The following is a 23254-nucleotide window of genomic DNA, read 5'->3' on the forward strand; positions in this document are numbered from 1 at the left end:
CCTCTTAGGACCAGCCTTCGATTGGACTGTTTAATAAAGTAGGGCCACGCTCTGACTTCCTGCTTTATGCTTAATCTCAAAGAAAACCTATCCAAATGACGTATGACTATTTTAATAAAAAATTATCAATTAAACTCTGTATCACCTAAACATTTTTATGCACTATGTTACTGATAAGGTGCCAAAATAATCAAATAAGTACATACAGTAAAGTCAGAAATGGTATCAAATTCTAAAATCTTGTATCATTACATCATTTTTCTTTTCTTATGCATCTTCTCTCCTCAACTAAATGGTGTCTTATGGTTGTTGTTACGTGCCATCGAGTCAATTCCAACTCAAAATAACCCTGTATAGGTTTAGGGTTTCCAAAGAGTGAACAGTGGATTTGAACTTCCAACCCTGAAGTTAGCATTCCTTCCAGTGTTTATCATACACCATAGCACCAGGACTCCAAACACTGTCTTTTAGATTTGATTTTTCCAAAATTTTCCCTAAAGAATTTATTTATGTTTATGATTGCTATTATTGTTTAGTGCCATTCAGTAGGTTCCAACTCATAGTGAACCCATGAAAAACAAAACAAAATACCGCCAGGTTCGGCGCTATTCTCAGAATCATTGCCATGCCCTAGCTCAGTGTTGTTGCCACTGTATCAATCCTTCTCATTGGGTGTCCTCCTCTTTTTTGCTGACCCTCCATATTACCAAGCATGATGTCCTTCTCAACAGACTGGTCCCTCCTAATAATGTGTTTAAAGTACAAAGTCTCACCACCATTGCTTCTAAGGAACATTCTGTCTGTTACTTCTTCCAACACAGATTTGTTTATTCTTCTGGCAGTCCATGATATTTTAATATTCTTCTCCAACACCATGACTCAAATACATCAATTGCTCTATGGTGTTTCTTAGTCACTGTACAACTTTCACATGCATACGAGGCAACTGAAAATACCATGACTTGGATCAGGCACATCTTAGTCCTTAAACTGGCATCTTTGCTCTAAAACACTTTAGAGAGGTCTTGTGAAGCAGATTTACCTAATGCAATAAGTCATTTGATTTCCTGACTGTTGCTTCCATGAGTATTGACAGTGGATCCAGGCAAAAGGAAGTCTGTGACAACTTCGATCTTTTCTCCATTTATTATGATGTTATTTATTAGTCCACTGGTGAGGAATTCTGTTTTTCTTTACAGTGAGGTGCAACCCATACTGAAGGCTCTGGTCTTTGATCTTCATAGTAAGTATTTTAAGTCCCCTTCATTTTCAGTAAGAAAGGTTGTATCATCTGCATATCACAGGTCATTAATGAGTCTTCCTCCAACCCTGATGTCACATTTTTCTTCATATAATCCAGATTCACAGATTATTTGCTCAGCATACAAATGAAATGGGAGTCCTAGTATGGATGACACTGTAGGATAAGCCCTGGAATGAAAGGTTGGTCTGAATTGCAAGGTCAATGATACAAACTCACCTTGGAAACCCTATACAGGGGCATTATGAGTCGGAACAGCACTTAACAATAACAACAACAGATTGAATAAGTATGGTGAAAGAATACAACCCTGGCACACACCATTCCTGATTTTAAACCATTCAGTTTCCCCCTGTTTTGTTCAAACAACTGCTTCTTGGTCTACATACAGTTTCCTTGTGAGCACAATTAAGTGTTCTGAAATACCATGTCTTTGCAATGTTATCCATAGCTTGTCAAAATCCACACAGTCCAACACCTTTGCATAGTTAATAAAACACAGGTAAACTTCTTTCTAGTATTCTACACTTTCAGTCAAGATCCATCTGACATCAGCAATGATATCCCTTGTCTACCTCCTCCTCTGAATCCAAGTTGAATTTCTGGCAGCTCACTGTCAATGTACTGCTGCAATCATTTTTAAATTATCTTCAGCAAAATTTCACTTGCATGTGATATTAATGATATTGTGACTTCTGCTTTCCCTGGGTTACCTTTCTTTGGAGTGGGCACATACATGGATCCCTCCTCATTGGTAAGCCAGGTAAACTATCTTCCAAATGTCTTCACATAAATGAGTAAGCACCTCCAGATCCATATTTGTGCTCATTCCAAAGAAAGGTGACCCAGTGGAAAGCAGAAATCAATATATCAATAATATCACATGCAAGTGAAATTTTTCTGAAGATAATTCAAAAATGATTGCAGCAGTATATCCCTGTGTACTGTCAGAAATTCACCCAGGATTCAGAGGAAGAGATGGAATTGTGTTTCATTGACTTTGCAAAGCCTTTCAACTGTGTAGATCAAGACAAACTGTGGACAACATTGTAGCAAATGAGTATTCTGGAACACTTAATTGTGCTCATGAGGAATTTGTACAAAGACCAAGAGGCCATCATTTGAACAGAACAAGGGAAACTGAATGACTTAAAATTAGGAAAGTTGTGCTGTATTCTTTCACCATACTTATTCAATCTGTATGCTGAGCAAATAATCTGAGAAGGTGGATTATATGAAGAACGTGGCATCAGGATTGAGGAAGACCCATTAACAACCTGCAATATACAGATGATACAACCATGCTTGCTAAGAGAGAAAAGGACTTAAAATATTTACTGGTAAAAATCAAAGACTTCTGTATGGGTTGAATCTCAATGTAAAGAAAACAAAAATCTTCATAGTTTGGATATATTATCAGGAAGCCCCAATCCCTGGAGAAGAACATCATGCTTGGTAGAGTGGGAGGTCGGAGAAACAAAGGAAAACCCTCAGCAAGATGGACTGGCCAGTGGCAGTAGCAATGGGCTCAAACTTAACGATCATTGCAGGAATGGTGCCGGACCAGGCAGTGTTCATTCTGTTCTCATAAAGTCACTATGGGTTGGAACCGACCAACGGCATCTAGCAACAGCAAAATGTTACAGTCATCTCTACCATCAACAGGTCAAAGCAGGGCAAAGAGCCCAGGGCACTTTCACAGCAGAGACTCAGAATCCTGTTTTCTTACCTCATCACTGTTACCTGCCTCTGAACAGTTACTTTAGTTCACCAAGCCTTGACACACCACCCAGCAACACTTCTTCAAGTAATTTTTATAGAAGTTATTATTTCAATGATTGTCAAAAATAAGTTTTGACAAAATTATTCAAAAATGTTCCTACTGCTAAAATGTAGCACTCCTCTCACAGTGGTTTGCATGATGCTCTGATGCAGGAAGTTATGCCTCCTCGTAGTTCATATACCAGCAGGGTCACCCATGATGGACAGTTTTCAGCAGACCTTCCAGACTAAGAAAGACTAGGAAGAAAGTCCTCATAAACTACTTCAGAAAATTAGCCAATGAAAATCTTACAGACCATAAGAGAGTGTTGTGGCTTTTTTGCTTTGGACACATCATCAAGAGGGATCTGTTGTTTGAGGAGGATAGCCTATTTGGTGAAGTAGGGAGCCAACAAGGACATGGAAATCCTTGGTGAGATCGGTTAGCACGGTAATAACCACAGTGATGGCATCACACATGCTGGTGACAATGATGTCTGGCAATGTTTCTTTCTGTTGTATCAAAAGTTACCATGATTCTGAATCTACACAATGGCAAATAACAACAAGCTTCTGGAAATTGGAATTATTCCTGTTGTTAAGTACCATCAAGTCAGTTCCAATTACCAGTGACCCAGTATACGGTTTCTCAAGGAGTGGCTGCTGGATTTGAACCACCGACCTTGTGGTTAGCAGTTCAGTGCTAATTCTACAGTGCCACACCAGGACTCCTAAATAGGAATACTCCCTGTATACACTGCACTGTTGTTGTTGTTAAGTACCATGGAGTCGGTTTCAACTCATAGTGACCCTGCACAGGGTTTCCGAGGCTGCAAATCTTTATGGGAGCAGAAAGCCTCATCTTTCTCCCGTGGAACAACTAACTGGCAGTTTCGAACTGCTGACCTTGACATTAGCAGCCCGATCCATAACCACTACACTACCAGAGATCCTTTATAAGCTATATAGCCCAGCTAAAATGTCACCAAAGATTCTCAGAAGCAGAAAGTAAGTAAATTTTCAAGAAGTTAGTGAACCTAAAATATAATTACCATAAAACTTTATAGTGAAAGTAATTTTTAAAAAATTTAAGTACCTCTTTGTTAGTGATCGGAATGGATAGAAAATAGTTGGGTTGATAATCTTTATACTTTCTTTTCCTCTTCTTTTTTTGATCTTTCGTGATGTATTCATTTTCTTCAGTTGTGTTCACATTTATTTGAGGCACATCAGTGACTACAGAAAAAAAAGCCAAGCAATAATATGTCTAAAGCTAACAAGAAACAAAGAAAACACTGTAAGGAAGCAATCAATACGTAAGTAGCTGTCATTCTTAATTATCATTTTTTAATCTAAAATAGGCATTAACAAACTCTTCCAAGGAGAAACTAACTGGTACCAAATATTTTAGGCTGTGCACACAACATGGTTTTTGTCCCAACTATTTAACTGCTACTATATTACATAATAAATGTGTCAAAATTTTGCTTACACAACAGGCAACAACTTCAGTTTAGGACATTCTCTCCCATGTGCCACCACAATTTTCACAAAACTTGGGGAATTTTGTCATCTGTTCTCTATATATGTAACTTCTAAAACATAGCTACTTTCAGGAACGCCACTCAGAGAGAGTGCTTCATGGCCTTTATTACACTATTGTCATTGTTGTTGGTTGTTAAGTATCATGGAGTCGGTTCTGACCTGTAGTGACCCTGTATAGGGTTTCCAAAGAGCGGCTGGTGGGTTTGAACCACGAACCTTGCAGTTCAAACCTACCTTGAGGTCGATTGCTTATCCTATGGCACCACACCAGGACTCCATCTGTTACTCTATAAACTGTTAAAAATTTTTGAGAGAAATACTTAAGAAATTTTCATAACAATTTGTTTTTGTTGTGAGCCACCAAGTAGGTTCTAACTCATAGTAACCCTGGATAGGGTTTCTGAGGCTGTAAATCTTTGCGGGAGCAGAAAGTCTCATCTTTCTCCTGCAGAGTAGCTGGTGGGCTTGTACTGCCAATCTTGCAGTTTGCAGTCCAGTGCTTATCCTACAAAGCCAACACCCTCCCTCATAAGACTTGCTGTTGTTATTGTTATGTGCTGTAGAGTCACTTCCGACTCATAACACTTAGGGAGAGTAATATTTTTTTTTAATTACCTATTTGTTGATGACTGATACTTTTGTAAAATATAATAAAAATTTAATTATTAGAAGAAAGTTGCTTATAAAGAAAGACCTACGGATTTAAGCCCAAAATTCAATGTACAGAACAGGTTGGATTCTGGGCTTCTATCTATAGGGCTTTCTTTATAAGCAGTTTTCTAATCCCCTGATTTTTATTGCATTTTACAAAAGTATCAGTCTGCAACAAATCAAAAATTTTCTAAAAACCTTGTCCTTTGCCTGAATAGTTTGAGAAGCACTTAAGAGTGTTTTCAGATTCATTATTTAAAAAGTGTTTACAAAACCTATCATTCAAATTATCAAGTTGCTGTTTTTGTTGTTAAGTGACATCAAGTTGGTTTGGTTCTGACCCATAGCAACCCTGTATAGTTTCCAAAGAGTGGCTGATAGGTTTGAACTTCCAACCTTGTGGTTCAAACCAATGTTTCAGTCCAGCGCATTATCCTACCCCCAGAAAAGCTATGCCCTCAGAAAAAATTAATAAGTCTATATGGCATGCCAATATCTCTTTTTTATAGAATCTATCTGAGGGCTTCCATATGCATACAAAACTAGTATTAATTGACTTTTCAGACTTGGTCTTCTTGAACTGTTGCTTATGTTCCAATAAAGTCATTGGTGGGTCCTGGTGTAGCATGGTAGGATATGCATTGGACCACAAGGTCAGTTTGAACCTCAAGGTCAGCAGTTCAAACCCACAAGCCGCTCCTTGGAAACCCTCTAGATGGCACTATGAGTCAGAAGTAACTTAACGGCACTAACAACAACAAACCCATTGACAGAATGTCTCAATGTAAGAATTCAAACATATTCTTTTCTGAAGTAAGATTTAGGAAAGGATTTGGCAGAAACAATCTTACCTTATATTCAGTCCTCTAAGATTGGGCTCATTTTTGTAATCAACTATAGTAACCTGTAGTAAACACCTGGCACACAACGCCTTGAAAAGGAAAGGACTGGAAACAAAGTTTGGGTTCAACCATTACCAACACAGGATAGAAGCAGTAATTCCACGCCCCTGTGCATAATCACCTGTGATCTAACCAAACTCCTTATTTTACACATTAGTATAGTGAAACACAAGTCCAGGCGACCTTTTAAAAATGGATCAATATGACATGGAGTGATGAAGTGGCTGAGGACTTTGGATCCAGAGAGGGCAGAGAGGGAGGGGAGAGGGACTCTGTGCTGAGGAATGGGGGGGGGGGGGGAGTGTAGGGGGCGGGTTTATAGGGTATACCCTTTGGTCGGTTGATGATGCATGGAGGGGATTGGAACCATGGCAATGAAACGATGTATGGTGGAATGAATGTAAAACTAAAGTTCTCCCATGTAAAATATCATATAATTCACAATAAAACATGAAGAATAAAAAAGGATCAATATCAGAGTCAAGAATGGTCAATGAAACCTTTAAGCTCTTCTTTTAGTGTTGCCTATTCTACCAAACTATTACTCTATTCGAGTTCTGCATAACTAGTAAATATTACACACACCACAAAACAAAATTAACTGTCCTTATTCTGTTTCTTTTTGAAATATCAGCAATTTTTATGTGAATAGCTCAAAAAGTATTTTAATGCTAATTTCTAAAAAAAAAATAGTATATGGTTAAAATTTTAAAACTCAGGGTTTGTGGGGATATACATGCTTTCTTTCTAAGACTAATACATATTTGTGAACTCTAGATGACAGAGGCCAATGAAGAGCAAGGTGACCTGGGTAATTTGTTTTATCATGAATTAAAGCAAATTAATCTGGCCTGTTTCCATACCTATTTCCCAACTACATGTCTCAATGGCAGGCCTGAGAATAACTGTGGTCAGTGAATGATAGATTCACAAACAGAGGATACAATCACCAGAACTCAAACACACTGCCTGTTGAGTCAATTCTACCCCACAGGTTCCCAAGGTGATACGCTTTATGGAAACAGACTGCCGCTTCTTTCTCCTAGGGTGGGTTAAGAGTCGAGCAATTAGTATAGCACAGTGCCACTGGAGCTCCTTTCAAATGCTGTGGTTGTTTAGTGCCGTCAAGTCGATTCTGATCCATAGCAGTCCTGTATAGGGTTTCCAAGGAGCAGCTGGTGAGCTTGAACCACCAACCTTGCAGTTTAAACGACTTTGCAGTCTGATGTAATTAGCCCACAGCGCCACACCAGGACTCCTCCTTTCAAATAGAGGATACATATTTAAACAAAGAAAGCACTAGTAGCTTCTTCTACCCATGTGCTCTTATCAGAACTTTACAACTCCCTTATTGATATAAAGTAGTTTGAAGCATATTCATCTGCATTATGAGCTTTATAGTATCTGAATCACCTCATAAATGATACCTTTGGGTTTTATTTCATATACAATATTTTTCAATATGAAAAAAACCTAATTAATTTGCTGTTGAGCTGTTTATAACTTTAGATATAAGAAGAAAAGGTTCTACCTCTGATTTTAGTAACAAAGCATGCTAATGAGATATGATAATTTATATGCAATAAATCTATTTATACATACATTCATAGCCTTTTTCCACCCACTGTTAGTAAATTGGTACTGTGGAAATGGAAACAATTTTCCACTTATTCAGGAAACAAAGTGTCTGGGTTAGAACCCTTGCTCTTCACTGACCAGCCGTGTGACCTTAGGCAAGTCACATAAGTTCTCTTTACCTTACCTTCCTCCTCTATAATTAGAGGATATGCCTAACAGCTACCTCATAGGGCTGCTTTGAAGATAAAGTAAGTTAACAAATGAAAGTACTTAGACTATTTCCTGGATAAAAGCGTTATTATTATAATTATTATATATTACTCAGAACTAAACATAATTATGGATATAAATTGAGGTTGCTAAAGATCATTTTAAAAAAACAGATAATTTATAAACTATCCATTGTTTTTCATCATTGAAATTTACTTTCACTCTCTATGAGTACAGAAACAGGTTTCTGAAAATTAAATCTATGCTTTTTTTTTTTAATCTAAAACCATAATGTCTATTTCTAAAAAACTGAAAATTGTCTTTCACCTACATCTCATTGTACAAAATAGCAAAGTCAGCTAGGCTAGTGAGTATCTGCATTTACTAGCCCGTGTTGTGGAGAAAAACGAAAAGCGAAGCAGAGAGTGACCCTCCACAGAGAGAGCAGTAAGCAGCATGCGCTTCAGTCCTGCAGGGACAGTACTAGATTAAGTGGAGAGGACAATGAGCTTTCCACAAGCTTCTTTCAGTCCAATCACTTCACTTCTGTTATCTGGGAATTTTAAGATCTAACCAATCCTTAGAGAAATGGATACTTCAGTTCTGAGCATTAAATGTATGGGAGGAACCTGAAATTTTCAAGATTACTGAAATCAGACCAAAAGGTCTACAAAGCCAATGTGAAGAGGCACTCACTAGGATAAAACTAGGGCAATATGGCCATCAAAAAACAAAATAACTTCAATATAAAGCACAACAGAGATGTTTAAATCCATCAATTCATAATAACTCAAAAAAAAAATGAAAACCACAAATTTACTGTTGTTGTTGTTAAGTGCCATCGAGTCGGTTCCAACTCATAGCAACCCTGTATAGGTTTTCCAAGGAGAAGCTGGTGGGTTTGAACTGCTACCCTGTGGTTCAAACTGACCTTGCAGTCCAGTGCTTATCCTACAGCGCCACACTAGCACTCCACAAATTCACTAGTCAGATCAAAAAGGGGAAAAATTAAGCAGTTAGCCTGCCTTTTCTACATGGCAAAATAGTCTCACAGGAAACCACCTACTTGACTAAAACTTCTTTAAAGAAATTCTCAATTAGTAAATGCAAAAGGACAGATACAGAATATCACCACAATATCCTATTTTAATCCTTAATTATATAACAGTTATGAAAATCACTAGATTGAAAGCTGCTGGGGAACTTCAACAATAAATACATCATGACAAAAAGGCCTGAATCTACTGATCAATCTGACCCTACAAGAAGAAACAGAATGAAACATTATGCATCTGCTGATGTTAGGCAATAGGAAATACAAAATACCAACTTTGAAGTGTTCTGGCCAACATCCCAAACCGTGATAAAGACTCTTAATCTAAGTACTATATTGCGTGTTGTGGTTGTTATGTGCCGTCAAGTCATTTCCAACTCATAGAGACCCTGTATAGGGTTTGCTAAGAGTGGCTGGAGAGTTTAAACCACCAAGTTTTCAGTTAACAGCCCACAGTTTATCCTACAGTGCCAAATCAGGACTCCACTATACTACAACCTGGTCTCTGCAACAATATAAAACAAACAAACACACACATGTCATGCATGCATGGGAAAAAGAAGGAACAGGCTTGCAGATGAAAAGAGTCCAAGAAATGTGTCAATCAAATATCATCTATAAATTTGCCTGGGTCCTAACTCAATCCCGATTTTTAAATTGGGACACAGACAGAGAAATGTGAAAGTGACTGGATATTTGGTAACAGTTGGAATTACCTTTTTTTTTCCTCCTGTGGTAATGATTTTTTAGATTTTTTAATTTCTTATTTTTTAAACATACATCCATAAGTATTTACTTATTATACAATGGTTAGTCTAGATTTGCTTCAAAAATAATCCAGTGAGGAGGAAGTGGTGTATCTGCATGAAGTGCCCTGCATAATTCAATTCTACTTTTTTTTTTCTTTTCTTTTCTTACTTTCTTATTGTGAAATATGAGTTGGGTGAACATTTACAGACCAAATCCGTTTTGTATTCAACAGTTCACACATTTTGTTCATCTCATTAATTGCAATCCCTACAATATAATATTACTTTACCTACTCGACAGCACTTAACAACAACAACAACCCCACCTTCTTGCTGTTTCCATTTCCATTCTTCCTTCTTTCCTTCTCATCCCTGCCTTCTGAACTTTGCCCTTGGGCCAACACTTCCCTTTTATCTAAAGGGCTGGGCTGCTTATTCACAGGAACGTTTACCTCCCTACTGTTACTGATCACCTTACAGTCATTTGGCTGAAAATTCAGCCATGGGGTAAACTGGGTTCCAAACCGTAAGAGCAACTAAGAGCTATAGTCTTGGGGGTTCCACCAGTCTTTATTCAACCAATTTTGTTTGTTGTTAAGTGGCGTCGAGTTGGTTCCAACTCATAGAGACCCTGTATAGGGTTAGTGAGTTTGAACTGCCTTGAGGATCAAATCTACCTTGAGGTTCAAACCGACCTTGTGGTAGAGTGCTTATCATACAGTGCCATTGTCTTTTCTCATTTTCAGTTTCTTTCGTATTTTTCTTCCACTCTATCCAAAACCTTCTAATGGCATCCCTTTCAGAGTGATCAGAGTTGTAGCCTGGCACCATCTACATCTTCTGATCTCAGGGTTATAGAGGATGAGATTTTCATTGTTGTACTAATGGTGACATGTTCTTTGATTTATTCACTATTTTTTGCTCCTGATTGGGAGAGACCAATACTTGCACCCTAGATGGGCACTTAGAAGCTTTTAAGATCCAAGTCTCTACTCACCAAAATCTAGGATGGACTATGTTATGCCAATTGACCTTACTTAGTGTCCATTGAAACTATGGTCCTGACCCCCACTGTCATTCCCTGAAGGTATTTGGTTATAGCTAAGAAGTTGTCATTACTTTGCCCCCTGTATATTCTACTATATTTATGGATATATTTGCAGCATAATACACAGGCAGAAATATCCTCTGTCAAACCTATATCGATTCATGGGTATAGTCCCATTCTCCTTCCCACACCTATTTATCTGTGCATCTACGTGTATAGTGAGACTGTGCATACAGCAGTATTTACCTCCACTGCCTTTAACTCCTGTTTTCCTTTCAGTGTCTGCCTTTGCCCTCATCATTTTTTTGCTGACCTCCATCCTACTATATATTACCTAATTAATATGTATCTAAACAACAAAACCTCTAGTTAGTGACTACTTATGAATATGCTTGAAAGTTACAATTTTTTTTTTTTTTTTTTTTTTTAATGAAACTAGGGGAAGAGTCAGAGGTAAATGGAAATAGACTAGATCCTCTTAAAGGTCTCTTCCACTACAGATACTTAAAAGTATCTGTAAAGATACTATTAACTTTCATACCAATTAGGGTGTTTTCTGGTGAAATTAAATAAAGACGGATATTCAAGCTAAGTAAATTATCTGATGAGAGCTTGGAAAAGAAAGAAAGTAAAAAAGAAAAACCTCTATGAGTATTTGGTGGTGGTAGTGTGCCGTGAAGTCAGTTCCGACTCATAGCGACCCTGCATAGGGTTTGCAAGGCTGTAAATCTTTATGCGAGGAGAAAGCCTCATCCTTCTCCCACCAAACTGCTGGTAGTTTCGAACTGCTGACTGTGAGATTACCAGCCCGACTCATACCTTCTTATTTATTGCTATGACACAGTAATATTTACTCTTATAAAATGCTCCTTTTTTTCTTCAATTGAAAAAAAAACAAATGCTGGCTTATAAATAACTTTTTACACACTGTTTCTACGATCTCTTGTCTCTCTCCTTCTATATTGCTCTTAACTTGTATTTGTAAAGATTATCAGCATGCCCAGTGCATAAAAACTCCCAGCTTCTCCTTACTAAAATTCATTTTGTTTCTAACTTGGCAATTGTAATCTATTTTCTTAAGTACAATTTACTATTGTTTTAAAATTTAGCTCCATATGAAGCTATAGAGTGCAAAATATTCATATAATCATCTAGTTTACTAATGGATGTATTAAAGATCTGTTACCACAGATGTAAAATGTAGATAAATTAGTCCATGTATGCTGGATCTTTCACTGTATTAGAATAATTCTATTGTTTAGCAAAACAATCATCATTTTATATAGCTCATAAACACATCTTATAAATTTAATGTATTCCAGTTGTTACTATGGAAAATGATTTCAGTAACAAGAATTTGCTTTTATGGCAGATTCTTTGGTACATGCCTTATTTTTTTACCTAAAGAACTATATGCCATTTTATGTAAATTATTTTATTTTTCTAAGATTCTATTTATTCCCTCAAAATCTACAAGGGAGTGAATTATGGAATAAATTGTTTAATTTATTAAGCAGACCATCTGTTATTGTGGGTTGGTCATTTGTTTTCACATATGCTCTTGATGGCACTGGGCTTAAGATTTTTACATTTTCTAGGCCAAAGAGCAAATTTGGTTTCATTTGGTTTAGTTCCTTTTATTTAAGTCGCTAAAATCTGTGAAACAACCATTCATAAAACTTCTTAGTTATATGATAAAAAATTATTGTTAAGTGCCTTCGAGTCAGTTCTGATGCATAGCAACCCTGTATAGGATTTCTGAGGAGTGGCTGGTGAGCTTGAACCACTGACCTTGCAGTTCAAACTAACCTTGAAGTCCAGTGCATTAACCTGCAATGCCACACCAGGACTCTTGTAAATTTCATACAGGAGATCTGGTGGCACAGTGGTTAAGCACTAACTAAAAGGCTGAGCAGTTGAATCCACCAAGTGCTGCACAGGTGAAAGACATGGCAGTAGATTTCCCTAAAGACTGGTGCTGGTGGTGGTTATGTGCCGTGGAGTTGGTTACGACTCATAGCGACCCTGTACAGGGTTTCTGAGGCTGTAAATCTTTACGGGAGCAGAACGCCTCATCTTTCTCCTGTGGAACAGCTGGTAGTTTCGAACTGCTGACCCTGAAGTTAGCAGCCCAATTCATAACCACTGACTTGTAAACCCCACAGAGCAGTTGTATTCTGTCCTTTAGGGCCACTATGAGAACGGATTCAATGGCAATGGGGTTATATTTAATACAAATCACTCTCTCCGTACCGTCTTAGTAATATTTAGCAAACTACTAAAACTATCTTAAAAAAACAATTTTACTTTGCTCACTAGTTTTCTACGAGGAATAAATAGATATTATAAAGTATTTAAGAAGGTGTAGGAAATACTCAATATTATTATAATGAAATGCCACACTTGCAGGTCAAATTTTTATAAATATTTAATTTAGCATATATACTCAGAATCCATCTCAAGAATAAATATAATACATTAGACACTAATGACCAAAAACCAGAAGAGTTATAGGATGACATCAAGAATACCATCCATGCCTGGTATTTACTTCAAAAGAATTCATTTGGAGTGTGGAGGGGAAATATAAGACTGGCCATAAGTTGATCATTGCTGAAACTGAGTACTTGGAGGTTCATTATATAATTCTCTCAACTGTTATTTATTTCTGAAATTTTGCATTAAAAATTTTTCATGCAAAAAAAAAAAGAATACCATCCATGAAGAAAGCAAAAGAGCATTAAAAAGATAGGAAAGACGGAAAAGACCAAAATGAATGTCAGAAGAGACTCTGAAATTTGCTCTTTGTAGTAGAGAAGCTAAAGCAAATAGAAGAAATGAGAAGGTAAAAGATCTGAACAGAAATTTTCAAGGGTAGCTCAACAAAACAAAGTCAAGTATTATAATAAAATGGGAAAATCCCTGATAAAAGAAAATCAAAAGAGAAGAACATTCTCAGCATCTGAAAGAACTGAAAAAAATTATCAAGGCTTGACTTGTAATATTGTAGGATTCATTGGGCAAAATACTGAATGATGCAAGAAGCATCAAAACAACATGAAAGAGATACACAGAGTCACTGCACAAAAAAGAAATGGTCTATGTTCAACCATTTCAAGAGGTAGTATGTGATCAAGAACTGATGGTACTGAAGGAATAAGTCAAGCTTCACTAAAGCCATGAACAAAAATTAAGACTTCAGTAATTGACAAAATACAAACTAAAATGCTTCAAACAAACTGATGCAGTGCTGAAGGTGCTCAATCCTCTATGCGAAGTAATTTGAAAGACCATTACCTGGCCAAAGGATTGGAAGAGATTCCTATTTGTACCCATTCCTAAGAAAGGTGACCCAATGGAATGTGGAGTATTCTAACAATATCACATGCAAGTATATTTTTGCTGAAAATAATTTAAAAACAATTGCAGACGTACATCAACAGAAAGCTTCTAGAAATTCAACTTAGATTCAGAAGAGGACGTGGAATATGGGATATCATTGCTGAAGTCAGAAGGATCTTGGCTGGAAGCACCGAATACCAGAAAGATGCTTATTTGTGCTTTCTAGACTATGTAAAGGCATCTGACTTGTGTCACGGTAAAGAGTGGGCATTCCAGAATGCTTAATTGTGCTCCTAAGGAACTTACCCAGAGACTAAGACACAGTTATTAGAACAGAACAATGGGATACTGAATGGTTGAAAATCAGGAAAGGTGTGAGCCAGGGTTCTGTCCTTTCACCATATGTATTCAATCTGTCTGATAATCTGACAAGCTAGGGCATGATATCAAGCTTGGAGGAAGACTCGTTGACAACCTGTAATATGTAGATGATATAACCTTGCTTGCTGAAAATGAAAAGGACTTGAAATATTTACTGATGAGATCCAAGACTAGACTCTTCAGTAGGGATTGTGCCTCAATGTAAAGAAAACAAAAGTCCTCACCACTGGAACAATAAACAACATCATGATAAAAGGAGAAAAGATTGAAGTTGTCAAAGGCTTCATTTTGTTTGGATCCATAATCAACATTCATGGAAACAGCACTCAAGAAATCAAATGACACATTGCATCAGACCAATCTGCTGCAAAAGACCTTTTTAAGTATTAAAGAGCAAAAATGTCAGTTTGAGGACTAAGGTGTACCTGACTCAAGCTATGGCATTTCCGATTGACTTATATGTATATGAAATTTGGACAATGAATAAGACAGACTGCAGAAGAATCGATGTATTTGAATTATGGTGTTGGAGAGGAATATTAAAAGTATCATGGACACAAATAAATATGCATTGAAAGAAGTAAAGCGAGAATGTTTCTTAGAAGCTAGAATTGTGAGACTTTGTCTCTCATACTTCGGACATGGTATTTGGAGAGACCAGTCCTTGGAGTAGGACATCATGGTTGGTAAAGTGGAGGATCAGTGAAAAAGAGAGAGGGAGGCTCCCAGTGAGGTAACTGACACAGTGACAGCAACAATGGGCTCAAACATAACAATAATTGTGAGAATGGCCAGGCAGTGTATCCTTCTGTTGTACATTTGATTGCTATGAATCAGACAACAACCTGACAACAACAACAAAACAAATATTCAGACAAAAAATTTTGTAAGGTTAATGAAACCACTGAGGCTTGATATATGCTACACTCTGTTTGAAGGACTTCCCATGTATTCGCAAATTAAATTGTCCCAACAATCCTAAGAGATAGCTACCATTAGTGTTCTACTTTTAGAGATAATGAAAGCCAAGATAATTTATCAAAATACACAATTAAAAAGCGCAGAAGCAAAATCTATGACTTGACAGTCTAAGTCCAGAGCACCACTTTCCAACCCCTAGTAACACGGCGGCAGGGCCTCAGTGGGCAGCAGCGGAGAGGAGTAAGCTGGTTAGCTCCCAGTCACAGAATCAAGTTAGCACAGCTGTTGAAAATCAAGTTTTAACTACTTTAAAATTTTTTACTTGTATTTTTCATTAAAAAATAAAAGAACATTTAAAAATTGAAAGTTAGAGAATGGAATAACATTTCAGGGCTGGTGGTATTGCTGGTGGTTATGTGCCATGGAATCAGTTCCGACTCATAGTGATTCTGTATAGGGTTTCCAAGGCTATAAATCTTTACGGAAGCCGAAAGCCCCGTTTTTCTCCCACAGAACAAGCTGGTATTTTTGAACTGCTGACCTTGTAGACCGACTTGTAACCACTATGCTACTAGAGCTCCTTACTTTGGGAGTAAACAATTATAAACAAATTTCACATACAATTTTTTCTCTATTTCTTACACTTTGCATTATATATAAGAAATGTTATTTTAGAAATACTTTCATAGGATGCAATGGTACAATATGTAACGTATAGCCCTATCTCAGCTGATTTTTTTCTCCCAAGATTTTTATTGAGAGCCTGGTGGTTTAACACTGTAGGATAAAAACTGAAAAGGTAACTGCAAGGGCAGCAGTTCAAACCCACAATGTGCTGAGGGCAGAAACCCTATATAGGGTGGCTAAAATTGGAACCAACTCAACAGCACTTAATAACCACAATAAAAATTTAATTAAAAGGCACAGTGACACACATTTGAGAATGAAACTTTTTCCACCAGATGAGTAGATTAATCTCACATATGAATACTGCTGGGGATCCCAACTACATTCCAAAAAGATGACAACAACATGGTATCCAAAGAACTACAGAAATGCCACTAAAAGTATTGAATAGAATCACCTTTTAGAAATATTCTATTTGAAAACTAGAATCATTTATATTCTTTGATCACTTATAATGTTGGATAACTTTCCATACGTTTACTAGGTGATTACCTTGTATATCCTTTGGCTGGGGAGCACGGTGAGTCCATAAAATAAGCACTGGATTGCAAACCATAGTGTTGGCAGTCTAACCCCACCAGCCACTCCAGGGGAGAAACATGAAGCTTTAAAAGCCTTGGAAACCCTACACAGGGTGATTATAAATCGAAACCAACTTGACAGCACTTATCAACAGTATCCTTTCATCAGCACCAAGAGCAGTACCTGGTACATGGAAGGCACTCAGTAAATACGCATTAAACAAATTAATGTATTTATTAGGCTTGTTCTGTTTTTTTTTTAAAGGATACTGTTGTTTATTTATTGACTCAGTAGAATCACTTATTCCACCAGGTACCAAGAGTCAATCTTTATTTGATACAGCATTTTTCTTTATAAATTTCTAATTTTTCAGTTAAAAATTTCCACTGATATTTTTGAATACTTAACAGCCTGAATCATTTTTAAAATAGAATCACTTAATAGCATTAGCTAATAAATAAGTTTATTGTTGTTAAAGGGCTGCCCAGTCAGTTCCAACTCATAGCAAATCTCTAGGGTTTCTGAGGAGATGCTGATGGATTTGAACCACTGACCTTGTGAAAAACAATCCAAAGCTTATCCTAGAGCCACAGAACTCCTATAAATAAGTTTAGAAATTATGAACCACAAGGTCACTGGTTCAAGCTCACCAGTCGCCCTTCACAAACCCTATACAGGGTTGCTATGGGTTGGAACTGACTCTACGGCACTTCAAAACAACAGCAATATTTGTAACATCTCCATTAATTACAAGATTAAATTCTGTGTGAGGCAAACAATAATGAGAACTGAATTCCAGATTAAAGTTAGGCAGATGACTGAAAAAAAGGAATAAAAGCCTCAAATATTTCATTTTGAACCTTGATTTAAATGTGGTTTGATAGTTATGGACTGTGATTCTCTTAAGGGACTGATGATAACTAGACTAAAGCTCTCCGCTGATTTACATTCTGTGGGACTACACTAACCTTCAGCAGTCCAGTAAGTCTCCATTGCAGACATCTATTCAACGTTCAGAGGCAAGATTAACCCAAGCATTTCCTGGAAGCTCTAGTAGATTTCTAATCAACTGACTCATGGACACCACCTCTCGTATACAGAACAGCCCCAGTCAGGTCCAAGTCAAATACTCATTAATGCTGAACTTTATCTAGGCATATTTGATGTTGTAGGATAAGCACTGGACTCCAAACCACAAGGTTAGCAGTTTAAACGCACCAGCTGCTTCTCAGAAACCCTGTACGGGGTCACTGTGAGTTGCAATTGACTCAACTGCACCTAACAACAACAATATGTGGAACCTACAGAATTAAAAAGTGTGATTCAAGTTAATATTGTCTCCCCAGCATCTGGAAGCAATTTTCTTTTATACATACATCATTATTGTACAGTATAATTTTTTTCAGCCAAGTCCTTCCTAAATGTGAAATTCAGTTCTCCTCATCAAAATGATTATGATCATAATTTTAGACCTCACACAGAATTTTAGCCTTGTAATTGCTCTACAGGATAAGCACTGAGCTGTGAACCACAAGGTCAGCAGTTCAAGCCCACTTGTCACTCCACTGGAGACAGATGAGGTTGTTTGCTCCCACAAAGATTTACAGCCTTGGAAACCCTATTAAAGGGTAGTGATCAGTCAGAACTGACCTAACAGTACTTAACAACAACAACAATTGTATTTTATACTGGACATTTTCAAGTATTTCTTTTTTTATTTCGTACAAATTATTATCCCCTTACTATTTCGGCAAAATTTGGCAAACTGCTAGAATAAATGATAAACATTAAGTCAATTATCAATACTATAATTTTTTATCTATTATATTTCTAATAGAATAGCCTTATCCTATAAACAAGCAAAACCATATGCAGTCCCATTCAGCAAATCAGACCACGTAATCCCTAACTATGACACTGCATTACTGTGGAGGCGTGGCAGTTGACAGCCGAGAAGACAATCAGACATTTGGGCAGGAGCTTCCTTACTGGCAAGGCTCCCTCTTCCCACGATGCTCTTCTTGTTAGTGCTACGTTTTCTCTTTGCTCTGCCAGAGTTTCCATCAGCAAGAGTCTTTTGGCAGTTAGCTCACAACTGCTACCCGCCAAAGGAAACTGAAGGAAGCAAAGGCAACAACCAGCAACCTGAGAATTTTGAGGATTTGGTCTATCATGAAGCCAGTAGACTGACAAATTTTCAAGTTACTAAATGGAAAAGAAAGGCAAAGTAAGTCCACTCAAACCAAAAACAAATTACCCAGTGTCTGGACATGAAAACTGTCATATTTTAGGGTTTAAAGTTTAACAACAAAACTCCCAGTTTTTGGACATACCTATGAAAACTCTTACTTCACAAACACTAGCTAGTGTTCCTGGTTTCCCCAGAACAGAACTGTTTGTTCCTTATTGTTTTAGTAAATGCTATGAGAGAACAAGCAGTACCAAGTAACAAAAGGCTCCGTTTTGTTTTTTTCATTGTAGTTTGGGTGAAAGTTTACAGAGTACTTTACACTTTTTTTGTTTTTGTTTTTCGTAACAGTGGTCACAATTACCTCATTGTAACTAACTCTTCCCATTTTGTGGGCTCTCAGACCCATTCACCCTTCTTTTATGTTTTAAAGGTTTTGTAAATATTACTTTTCCATTATTTCCTATTTTCAATTGCTTTCAAAATTTCTTTATTCTTCACATGATTGCTTTTTACCTGTACAGCAACAGTGTGAGGTAGGTAGGGTGGTCCGTCTGCATAAAGCAATTAAAGAAGTTCCCCTCACATTGCTTATGTGACCAAGGTCAGAAAATGAAATAACCAAAAAGCTAAGAACACAAGTTTTTGTTTCTTCCATTATACTACACTGTTTATAAGTTGGAACTTAGAACTTAAAATGCATCTGCCTACAAAAGCAATATTATATATGGTGTTTTGTTGCCAAAACAAACCCACAAAGACATATAACTTATAAAATCTGAACTGTCTAAAAGAGTGGCACAGAATTTCTGGGTTGAGTCCCTAATTTGCACACACAGCATCATTTATTTGGTTACAAATACATCACATGCTGGAGGGTAAACACCCTGCTCATATGAAGGGCTGGCCAATCTTCCAGTGGTCACCCTCAGAAGCAGCAGCTTTCTCTTTTCAGAGCTACAAACACATCTGATCTTTCTTTCTGGTAGCAGCGGCCAGCCACTCATTTCCTCACCAGAGCAGATACAAGAATGCAATGCCTAGAGAAACACTATTTGCTCTCTGGGACTCTGGATTGTTGTTGTTGTTGTTGTTAGGTGCCATCGAGTCGGTACCAACTCATAGCAACTGTATGCACAATAGAACGAAACATTGGATTTGTGAGGAGTCTTCAATTCCATTTTTCCATGAACTTTTCAAAGTCCCTTCATCTCTTATTCTCCATCCTTAGTAAAAATTGTTTACTCATATATTCTAGGTAAGTTTAAAATGTGTGTAAGTTAAAAGTATCTACAACTGAATGTTTAGGATAAATCAATAATTATTTTAATTGGTCTCCAAAACAATGTTATATGAAATGTCTCTCTAATGCTCATCATCAAACTGCAACCCGCCTTGCTTGCAGATCCAATACTTTAAAGAATGTTTTTGCAGGTAAAAGGAGCTTTTAATGACTGAAAACCAAAATCCCAATACTGGTATGCTACTATCCCAAGGCTCTATATATTTTGTTATCAGCTAAAAGAATCACTGGAGCGAGGTGAGAAAGAGTAACATGGAGTTCTCCTGACCGACCCATGTGCCACTAAATGATGAGTAGTTAAGACTAGCATTTACCTCTCCCAATCTAAAAAAAACACAGATCCTGAATAAGCCATGGAGCCCAGTGACAAGCCTAAACTTAAATATACATGACCTGATGGCCAGAGCATGAGAGGGAGACAGTTCTCCCCAAGACCTTGGAACAAGAGTCCATGAGTTGAGAGGACATTCTTAGACTTTATATATTACTCTTATGTATTTGCTATCTTACTACTATTGTATGCCATTAAAGTCTGTGGGCTTAGTTTTTTAAAGAAGTACCCACAGCTGGATGGTGAACATTTCATCTCTTACTGCATTCTAACTTACTAGTGCTCCGATGAGAACAATTCAGAGACAGGAACAGGGCTCAGAGGGAAAGGGCAAATAAAGAGATTGCCTCTGTGGGTATTCAACGGAAGATTATTGGAGAGTATTCTTAGTTATTTTATATACAAAATGTAGAGAGTAATGAAATCAGAAAAATAGGTGACAGAATTTTTAAAACATGTTTATTTTATTTGCTTAATATGCTGGGAACTAAAAGGAAAACATTAACTTCCACTGTTGCTGTCTCTTTGTTCCAAAAGGTTATTTCTTCCACATAATAGGTATGTGAATTCTTTTTTCTTTTTTCCAAAATACTTTTCAAAAATAGTTCGGGCCCTTTTGCCATTGTACAAACTACAAATGCTTGCCTAGCAACTGGGTGCCTTCTTTAGTAGCAGGTTTGAAAAGTAAATAAAAATACATATAAAACAAATATTCGAATTGTTTCTATAGGAACACAGAGAAGTGACCCTCATCTCCTACTCTACCATATTATTGCATCTGTGAATAGGTACGTGAATTCTCTAAATGGAGGTTTCCCTAACAGCTGTAAAAGGTAAAAACAGCTGTTCTTTTCTCCTGGTCCTCTGTGAAGAGAATGATAGGAAACACATGCCTTGACTAAGTAAACATGCCTCCACATTTCCTTTTCCCTTTGGATTACAGACTGGGCACATATTATTTAATTTAAAAAAACTTCTAGTAATTTTAAGTATTCTTGTTTCCTCACATCTCCCCAAAATGCAAACCAGCCTCACTGCATCTGGAAGACCATGTGATAAAGAACAGTGTGTTTCTGAGACTGGAGGAGCAACACAATCACCGAGGTTGTTTTACAAATAAATAAATAAATGATTCCCTGAACTGACACATACACACACCCCAAAAAGAAAAGATTCCCTGGCCTGATTCCCTGGTCTCCTAGTGTAAACCAGGAGTCTATGCTTTCACATTCCATAGAAGATTCTGATAGCCAGCCATGTTCAAGAACAGTTAATGTAGAAGAAAAAGCCCTCGATTGTTGTTGTTGTTAAATGCCATCAAATAAGTTCCAACTCATAGGGACCCTGTATAGGGTTTCTGAGGGTGTAAATCTCTGTGGGAACAGAAAGCCTCAACTTTCTCCCTTGGAATGCCAGGTGGGATTGAGCCTCCAACCTTATGGTTTTAAATCTAGTGTTTACTCTACAGAGCCACCGTGCTCCATATAGTCCTTAACAGTTCATACTTATCCACTAAGCCTCTACTCTTGCCAAATCACTAGAAATCCTTCCTGGACACCCTCTGCCTTCACATGCCAGTTAGATGCTTCTCCACACACATCCTGCCCCCATGAGTCTCAGAGCATTCTGTAGACATTCACCTTATGAAACTATAGCTGCTGAGGCATTGCCTTCCCAATAAAACTGTAGCCTTCAAGAGGGAAAAGACAATCATATGTTTCATTATCACCAATGTCTTCAGCCATGCCTGGCCCCTACCAGGCAGCCAATACATATCCACTAAAGAAATAACTAAGGAATTAGAAATAACAGATTCTATAACTAGTTCTTCTTGTGGCTGCTGTTAAGTGCCATTAAGTCGGTTCTGACTCATAACAACCCTGTCTAGGGTTTCCAAGGAGCAGCTGGTGGGTATGAACCAATGACCTTGTTAGCAGTCCAATGTTTATCCTACAGCACCACACCAGGATTCCGAGGAATCTATAACTAGTTCTTAGCTGTGTGAAATCACTTAACTCACTTAAATTCTTAGTCTGTTTTCTCTTTCTCTTTTTTAAGAAATATTGGGAAACATAATTATAGAAAGCTTGCAAGCCCATCTTCAGCCTATAACTGATTGAAATACCTAAAAGGGGCTCTAGAACTTGCCCAGTGAAATAGGCTTCTTGCAGAGCCTTTGCAGTGTATAGGACCTCAAGTGGAATCCAGAGTCCCATCCAGAACCTCATGAGGTGGGACATCCCTACTAGAAAGGACAAGCAGACCAGCCTGGAACAGCTAGAGCAACAGAAATCAGAAAATCTTCAAAGAAAGATTAGCAGGAAAAACCCAAAAAGAAAATGGCAGCATGACTGGCTACTACAAGAATAAGCAAGTTGTTTGCCAGGAAGACATCAAGGCAAGCAATCAAGTCCCTTCAGGACAAACCCCCCTCTAAGACTGAAACTCAAAGGGAATACATGAGTAGGCATGTAACTTTGCTAGTGACCATGTTGGTCTACTGGTATGTGAAAGGAGGGGAAAGGCAGCAATGAAGAAATGGGCTGAGTACAACCACGTTCCATATACTCCCACTGACCTGGAGATGAGAGAGAGAAGAGGAAGGGCTGGTTGGTCCAAAGTGTGGTGATACCTGTGGACACCTGAGCCCATGGACAAGAACATAGCCATGGAGGGCTAGAGCTAAGAGTGAAGCATCCAGCTGATAGGAAGTGAGGGGAGATGCAAAAGAACACCCAAACTTGCAGATTGTACCCATTTGACCTAACCTCAATAGGCTGACATACAGAACTGGAGTAAAGGACCATTAAGGAAAAAAAA

At 37.6% G+C, this 23254-nt stretch overlaps 1 protein-coding gene across 1 annotated transcript in view; it reads right to left on the bottom strand.

Annotated features, from left to right (window-relative positions):
• The window catches only part of AKAP7 (A kinase (PRKA) anchor protein 7), a 183812-nt gene that overhangs the window by 157817 nt on the left and 2741 nt on the right, over nucleotides 1-23254 (bottom strand). The window contains exon 3 of the mRNA XM_006834726.1: nucleotides 4119-4258. Coding sequence (XP_006834789.1) covers nucleotides 4119-4258 — 140 coding nt within the window. The remainder of the gene's footprint in view (nucleotides 1-4118; nucleotides 4259-23254) is intronic.

The sequence above is a fragment of the Chrysochloris asiatica genome, unplaced genomic scaffold, assembly GCF_000296735.1.
Source record: "Chrysochloris asiatica unplaced genomic scaffold, ChrAsi1.0 scaffold00013, whole genome shotgun sequence".
Taxonomy (NCBI): domain Eukaryota; kingdom Metazoa; phylum Chordata; class Mammalia; order Afrosoricida; family Chrysochloridae; genus Chrysochloris; species Chrysochloris asiatica.